Raw genomic sequence first — 8,804 nt, 5'->3', positions numbered from 1 at the left:
AAATTCAAAAAACAAACAAACAAACATATTTTATCTGGAATTTACCAGGAATAAAAATTTATGGCTATTCAGAATATCAACTAGAGGTTTTAAACCCCTAGTAAATTTTATCTTTCAGGTAAAGTTTGTTTGTAGTTAAGCACAAAGATACACAATGAGCTCTCTGTGCTCTGTCTACCACGGTTATCAAAACCCGGTTTCTAGCGGTGTCAGTCCGCAGACATACCGCTGTGCCACTAGGGGGCTTCGGGTAAAAATTACTTTAAGATGTACTTTAATGGAAAGATGGATTCAAGGTAATTTTTTTTAACACAAATGGTTAACTTAAGCCAAAAATAATAATAAAATAAACACAGCAAAAGTAAGTTTTGTAATCTAAAAAACAAACAAACAAACTGGAACATTTTCCGTAATATCCTGTAATATTAACATTTACGTATCAGTAGGATGTCATCAACATTTAAAAACCTTTCAGTAATTATTATTTTTAATTAAATTCTTGTTTTGTTTATATGCACGTTATCGTGAGTTTGAGTTAAAGCGATAAAAATAATTACCGGTGTAGTGTACTTGATGGCCGATAGGTGGTGCGATAATTAATTTATTTGTACACCAGATTATCTGCCTCAATATATAACGCAAACGGAAGTTTACAGGATCATAAAATTAGTTAAGTTAGGATTTACGGATCTTGACAACCTACGCGTTTTCAGAATTATAAACTGAATACTTTCGGTTTTTATGTTATTTTTGTCAAAAATTCATAACACGATACCTTGCTGTTATTTTATGAAAAAAAAATATAGGAAGCGAAATATGTTTAGACACCACAACCATGCAGACTTACCTGACCTTTGACCTTTTCTGCTTCAAACAGCTGTGCTACTTGTTCGTCGGCAGCAGCATCTTCAGCATCATTATCCATATCTGGAAAACGTTATTGGCTGGTTACCAACTTTCTTCTAACAAAAGTTTACAATCAAGAGCCGGCCCATAGCTGAACCCCCACTTCGGTCTTCAAGGCCCATTCTTAGTTGGCTTTTACTTTAACCAGTTTCATGAGAAATCTTCCAGAAAAAATATTATTTTGTTTCGTGTAGAGACATATTAACTATGTTCAAGCCCTCCTCGTCCCACCTCCTACTAGCTCAGCGGTACGTCTGAGGGCTTATGCCCCCCCTCCCAAAAAAAACGGATTTCGATACTCGCGGTGGGCGGAACAAAGATAGCCCAATAAAATAAACAAAGAAACTGTGTGCAAAAATACTCGGAAGTTCAACATTTTATCTCCCCCCCCCTTAAATATTCCAGGGGAGGACCTTTTCCGTGTTCTATTTGGCAACACTTTAAACGACCTTTCCTTTGAAAATCCTGGCTTCGGCCTTGTTCAAGTTAAAGTAGAAATAAGTAACATTAATCTAAATATATTTGTTCACAGTTTTTAAACTTCCTGCTATGCTATAGATGCATTTTCCTTATTCATGAACAAAATCTTGATCTTGAAGTTATTAGTTGCGAAGTTTATTCCTTTATTTGTTTGTAATTAAGCACAAAGCTACACCACGATTCTAGCGTTGTAAATCCACAGACATACCGCTGTGTCACTGGGGGGCTAGGTCTATTCCTAAACCTGTAATTAAATATGAGATTCTAACGCTCACATTAAAGTTGGCGCCAAACGACAAATAAAGGCGGCTAAAATATGATTGAATTTGAACATACACAGAAATGGTGATAATTGCTGTACGAAAATAAAGATTATGCATGCGATCAATCTTTCGACGAAACGACTTTCTCAGATTCAAACTGAAAAACAAAAGAAAGCTCAAACTTGACGTTCCGGATAATTTGAGCTCCGTCTAACTTTCACTTTTACTCACGTGTTTTAATAATGCAGAATTTCTCATATCTGAGAATATAAAAAGGCATCAAACAAATAAGTCTAAATTAAATGTTACTTACAGTGAAAATTACAAAGCTCCGAGGACAAATTACACAGGCCTGCGATGGTTTTATTGTCATGAAATTTGTACACGTTCTACAGTAACTCCTGCACGTTGAATCCGAAAATAATATCCATTTTTCTCCATCACGTACCGATTTTTCACAAAACGTCGTAACGCAATACATAAAAGAAAGTTTGTTTGTTTTTTTAATTTCGCGCAAAGCTACACGAGGGCTATCTGCGCTGGCCGTCCCTAATTTAGCAGTGAAAGACTAGAGGGAAGGCAGCTAGTCATCACTACCCACTCTTTTACCAACGAATAGTGGGATTGACCGTCACCTTATAACGCCCCCACGGCTGAAAGGGCAAACATGTTTGGTGGGATGGGGATTCGAACCCACGACCCTCAGATTGCGAGTCGAGCGCCCTAACCACACAACACGTAGTTTTGAGACTAAAATACGTTGATTTCACAAAACGAAATTAGGATGAATAAGGATACATATTCGTTTGACATCAATATTCTTCCCTTTTCTTTAGTTTGTTTGTATTTTTGTTAACAAACATAATAATAAAAAACGTTCATTTTGGTAAACGAAATAATAATTTGATCTAAGTAAGAGTTTTTTTTTCTTCCCCATTTGTAAAAAAATAAAATCCTTACGTGATTGAAAAAATGAATATTATTTTCGAAATCTGCGTGGCTGAATTAGGGTAAACCCGTTATTAAAATCAAAACAACTTTTATGAAGTTAAAATTCGCAGGCCTGTGTAATTTACGGAAAAACTAACGATTTTACCGATGTCATAATCGACATCTTTTCCCGTCAGCTCTTTGACTCTTTCCCGGATGAGTCGGATACGTTCTCGGCGAAGCTCAATCGTCTTTGTCTTACACTCTTCCGTTAGTTGAGCTAAGTCTCTGGAGATGGTCGTGTTCAACACCTAGAAATGGAGAACCAAATATCCATGCGCTCAGAGCGTCCTCTGGTAGAGATAGACAACTTAGTAAGTTTTTCAGAACACAAACAAGAAATCTAAGTAAAACCGTGATGAATAAATAGCTCTAACTTCTAACGAGTAACAACCAAAAGTTAGCCACGTTCAAAATAAGCAGTTAAATCTCAACTTCAAAACTACCAAATTTCGTTACCACCTTATTTTTAAAAGTACGTAAATATACAAAATAATCCCCCATAAAAAAGTAACAACGATACTTAAAAACAGTAATAATTAGAATATATTTTTATCATTTCACAACTTTATGTACGAATACGTATTTGAAAGTATTTTTCGATGACACTTTTACAGTTTGAAAATTTGTAAATAATAGACAAAATATTAAACGATACTATTAACTACTTTGTAATATCAACTGCTTAACAGCAATTTTAATTTACCACGGACTAAAAGGGGAAGTAATGCCACTATTGGCTTTGGATATATTAAAATAATTCACACCTGTTCAAACCATTGACGTAGTGCACCTGATCGCCGGTAGGTGGTGTGGTAACATAACAAGGCATGCTCATGTCGGTCTGTCGTTTGCATATCCGTGAATATATACGTGATAGCCTGAAATCACAACAAAAAGAAAGATAGTTATAGTTTCATCTACAACTGAGCTGGTGATCATTTTTAAAATAAATCTAACTAACTGCACAGAGGTTCGAACCTATGTCATCGCAGCGCGCAAGAATCTTCAAAAAGATTAATGTGCTAAAAATTACGTCTTCAAATTTTATAGTAATTCTGTTTTTGATTAATAGAATTATTATTATTATTTTAGATTTTACAAAAAGAAAATGAAAAATAGTTTATGAAGTACCCCCCATGGAGGCTCAGTGATAAGATCGATGATTTTCAAAATTCGGGGTTGGATGCCCGCGGTGGGCATAGTGCAGATAGCCCATCGTGTAGTTTTGTGATTAACAACAACTAAACTTATGATGCATATAATATAACGGGAAAACTTATCCAAAATAGAAAAGTAACAACAAACAATTGAGCTAATTTAAATGTTTCTCGCCTTATTTGTGTGAGTTTGTTTCATTTATCTGCTTAATAATTTATAAATTGCCTACAGTTTTTTTTTCTTTTCTATTTACATTAATAACCTTTATTACCATATGAATCCTTCAGAAGATTTCACGATAAAAATTCGAAGCTTTTATATGGAGAATATCGGGCGTAAGATGTCGGGATGATGAATTTTAACACTAATCGTGTTTATAGTTCTGAACTTGAACGCAACTTGATTAATTATTAGGATGAAAAAAATAACTTTTAAACTTTTTGACCTTCTCCGTTTTGCAGTATTGTAGTCTACATTCTAGTAACTACCATAAAGTAATATAGTTTTAAGGATTTAAGGCTTTTATTTTATACACAATACCGTTCGGTGTTTGGAAAACAAAAAAACGTTCGATTGGTAAACGAACTGAACCGAGTAGCACTGAGTCCACTACAAGAAGTGGTTTCGGTCCGTCTGGTAAAGAACCGAGTTTGTTTCGCTTAGAAAACTTTAGTGTGAACATTGGAAAGTCTTGGTGACTGCTAACAAAACAGGGAAACTAACTAGCACATTCGTCAAAGCAAACAAACTAAGTGTGAATGATGCTTTAGTTTTCAACAAGTTATGGTTAAAAAATATATTAACATAATTAAAACAAAAATATTCTATAGGAGAGATAAAAATTACTGTAATTGTATTTCATTATATTACCCAATAAGCTAACCCTAACTATTTCAGGTCACCTGTACTGCAGAAACTCCTGTATTTCATTCTATTACCCAATGAACTAATAATAACTATTTCAAGTCACCTTTATTGCAGAAACTCCTGTATTTCATTCTATTACCCAATGAACAAATCCTAACTATTTCAGGTCACCTTTACTGCAGAAACTCCTGTATTTCATTCTATTACCCAATGAACTAATCCTAACTATTTCAGGTCACCTTTATTGCAGAAACTCCTGTATTTCATTCTATTACCCAATGAACTAATCCTAACTATTTCAGGTCACCTTTACTGCAGAAACTCCTGTATTTCATTCTATTACCCAATGAACTAATGATAACTATTTCAGGTCACCTTTACTGCAGAAACTCCTGTATTGTAGTCTATTACTCAATGAACTAACCCTAACTATTTCAGGTCACCTTTATTGTATAAACTCGTTAGATAACAGATATAAAAAACAATACAACATAGTAAACAGTGGAGAACGATTAGGTTATCACCTTATTCAGTGTTTCCACTTCTTCCTGGGTACAATAGGGGAAAACAACATTAGTTAGGTAGCGATGTGCTCCCTGGAGATTCTGAGTGGCAGCTACAAGATTGTTTCGAGTATCAGCAGCACAAGTATACTTCTGTTCAAGATCGCTAGCCAAAATAGAAATAAAAATATTATGTTTTTTTTCAGTGAACAATATCATATCCAGTTTTAGAATAACAGTCGAGTGAATGACTTTACAGTTATCACCCTTGTGATCCTCCTCTATTTGAATCTATATAAAAAAACACTTAAAGTTTGAACACACTGAAGGCAATATTTTGTTTGTTTGTTTTTAATTATGCACAAAGCTACACAAGGGCTATCCGTGCTCTGCCCACTACGGGTATCGAAACCCGGTTTCTAGCGTTGTAAAAAAGGCAATATAATTTGTTGATATTTTGTTTTAATAAACTCCTATTCTAGAATTAACGTTTCTTTCTAAAAGCTGTTGAGACAAACTGCAATCAACTGTTTGGCTGAGATTTATACTTATCACATCTCAGTGCTTCCTCAACAATTTTGTTCAGTTGTAAATAAACTCTTCCTGTATTACATTCTTTACATCAGGTTTTCCTGATTTTGGATGTTATCACTAGACATCAACTTTTTTAAAGCTTCCTGAGATTTCTTTTATCAAGTTTTCAGTTTAAGGAGTCTTAACCGTTCCTTTGAATCAAAGAATTCATTCTTCGCTCTTTCTATTTTCAGCTCAGTATGATAAAAAAAGAACCATCTCAAATCAGTGTTATGAGTACAATATCGTTAATTTTTAGGACTTTTACCCTTTTTTACAAGAATTTGAAAAAAAGACAAGCTAACGAACATTCCGGATTGTTGAGAATAAGAAATACTGTTTAAATAGAAGACGAGTTCACTTTTGTATTTGTAACAACCTTTAGATATCAGCTGGTCATGGTACGGCGTGTGTCATCTAACTCGAGCAAATATGTTTATATCAAAATCCGTAACATTTAGTGTACACAGTTTTCCTCAGATATAACAGATAAATTTTGTATTTTTTTTACATATATAATATAGAATTTACTGAAACAAACACAGAACTTTCTCTTAAAGTAGGAGAACGGTGGTCCCTCACTCTTGTGAGATGTCCGGTATTTCCTTCCATTTTTGAACGCCTAATCCTAGTTGGGTGGTAGCCTGTTTGACCATCATGTATGCTTGTCGCCACTTAAAGTGAGCCTGGTCCATGTGATGTTTCTGTTCTTGGAGAAGGTCCACTTCCTTCTCAAGTTGATTCTCCAAATCACTTCCATAATCGCCTCCAAATAAACTGTCTGAAAAAAGTTGAAAACATATCGAACTATGACACTAGACATCAACTATCTAATAGATGATAAAATGACATAATATCATAAACAGACTATTCGTGTGTTAAAAATGATATTACATCAATAAATGTCGCTAGCCTTATTTATTTAAACCTTTAATGAAAATAAATTACTTCAAATGGCCTAATCTATCGTACTTAAAAACACAGTTGTTTGATACAAGAATATGCCATATACAAAATTAAATATTACATTCATTGTTAGTTGTTTTTTTATTGTGCAGAACAGAAGCCATCAAAATATTAAGCTATGGTTTTCAGTTGTTAGCCATATGCAACAGTACAACATAACAAGTAAACCATCAAAAGATTAAGTTATGGTTTTCAGTTGTTAGCCATATGCAACAGTACAACATAACAAGTAAACCATCAAAAGATTAAGCTATGGTTTTCAGTTGTTAGCCATATGCAAGAGTATAACATAACAAGTAAACCATCAAAAGATTAGACTATGGTTTTCAGTTGTTAGCCATATGCAACAGTACAATATAACAAGTAAACCATCAAAAGATTAGATTATGGTTTTCAGTTGTTAGCCATATGCAACAGTACAACATAACAAGTAAACCATCAAAAGATTAAGCTATGGTTTTCAGTTGTTAGCCATATGCAACAGTACAACATAACAAGTAAACCATCAAAAGATTAGACTATGGTTTTCAGTTGTTAGCCATATGCAACAGTACAACATAACAAGTAAACCATCAAAAGATTAGGCTATGGTTTTCAGTTGTTAGCCATATGCAACAGTACAACATAACAAGTAAATCATCAAAAGATTAGGCTATGGTTTTTCAGTTGTTAGCCATCTGTAACAGTACAACATAACAAGTAAACCATCAAAAGATTAGACAATGGTTTTCAGTTGTTAGCCACCTGTAACAGTACAACATAACAAGTAAACCATCAAAAGATTAGGCTATGGTTTTCAGTTGTTAGCCATCTGTAACAGTACAACATAACAAGTAAACCATCAAAAGATTAGACTACGGTTTTCAGTTGTTAGCCATATGCAACAGTACAACATAACAAGTAAACCATCAAAAGATTAGGCTATGGTTTTCAGTTGTTAGCCATATGCAACAGTACAACATAACAAGTAAATCATCAAAAGATTAGGCTATGGTTTTCAGTTGTTAGCCATCTGTAACAGTACAACATAACAAGTAAACTGGACTACATCCTTTACTTCTTAGAAGGTTAAAGATTTTATACAATATTGCTTAGCCCTTATTGTGTGTGTATTAGGAATATGATACATAACAAACTTCCATTGTTCTGAAGATAAGTTTAGAAGAAGAAAAATAACGCAATGTCTTGAGTACCTAGTAGTTCGTCTCTTTCTTCATACAACTTTTGTACTTTTTCTCCTTCTTCTGCTAATGTGGTTATTTCCTCTTTTAAGGCATCACGTTGACGAGTTGTACTTTCCAGTTCCTGATTAATTATTTCCTAGCGGGGAAAATGAAAGGGTAACAAACGTGAACATTTTAAGTTTTGTCTTCTTGTACAACTCTTATTCAGATGATCATCACGTTTTATAACACACACACAGCCCTAAAGTGCGGAACACGTTTTTGTATCAACGCCACGCGAACCATGGACCCCCCTGATTCACAGTCCGGCACTATAAAACTAAGAGTTTCTCTTTTTGTTTTAACTTGTTTTGTTTTGACAGATATGCGGACAATGCGAATAACACGCAGTAACAGTCAGTTTAAGAATCTTAATATGGTGCTCAAAGTACTATCACTACATAACAAGCCTAGTTTGTAGCTAAACTTTGTCTACCAAAATATTTTAGCATGCTTTATTCTAAATACTATAAAAAATAACACACTTCCCGTGTGTTTAAATGTATACGTGGAATGCAACGGTGTATGATAACATTTTTCTTCTGTGAAAAATTTCATATACGAATGCAAACGTCACAACAACAAAAAAATGTTTTTATGATTTAAGTTTGTGAAACTAAGTTTGAAACAGTTGAAATGCATAGATAAATAATTTCAGGAGTTATACCATATACTTAGCGTGAGAGATAACTAATTAAATATTCTGTGTTAATGTTAACAGGTACTATATAAATATATTTTATCCACACTGAAGTGAACCGTTTGTTATTAAGCACAAAACTACACAATGGGTTATCTGTGCTCTCCCCACCACGGCTATCGAAACCCAGTTTCTAGTGTTGTTAGTCCCCAGACATACCGCTGTGCCACTG

General features: G+C 34.1%; 1 protein-coding gene across 1 annotated transcript in view; it reads right to left on the bottom strand.

Moving 5' to 3' along the window:
* LOC106474942 overlaps positions 1–8,804 on the bottom strand; it is a gene marked incomplete at its 3' end in the record, with an annotated part of 11,079 nt that overhangs the window by 1,478 nt on the left and 797 nt on the right. The window contains exons 2-6 of the mRNA XM_022403197.1: positions 7,903–8,029; positions 6,397–6,524; positions 3,407–3,520; positions 2,746–2,890; positions 848–927 (exon numbers count right to left, since the gene is read on the bottom strand). Of these exons, the coding sequence (XP_022258905.1) occupies positions 848–927; positions 2,746–2,890; positions 3,407–3,520; positions 6,397–6,524; positions 7,903–8,029 (594 nt within the window). The remainder of the gene's footprint in view (positions 1–847; positions 928–2,745; positions 2,891–3,406; positions 3,521–6,396; positions 6,525–7,902; positions 8,030–8,804) is intronic.

This window comes from Limulus polyphemus, unplaced genomic scaffold (assembly GCF_000517525.1).
Source record: "Limulus polyphemus unplaced genomic scaffold, Limulus_polyphemus-2.1.2 Scaffold7886, whole genome shotgun sequence".
Classification (NCBI taxonomy): Eukaryota; Metazoa; Arthropoda; class Merostomata; order Xiphosura; family Limulidae; genus Limulus; species Limulus polyphemus.
The sequence above is the reverse complement of the archived record's forward strand: the minus strand, read 5'-3'. Positions and strand labels throughout refer to the sequence as shown.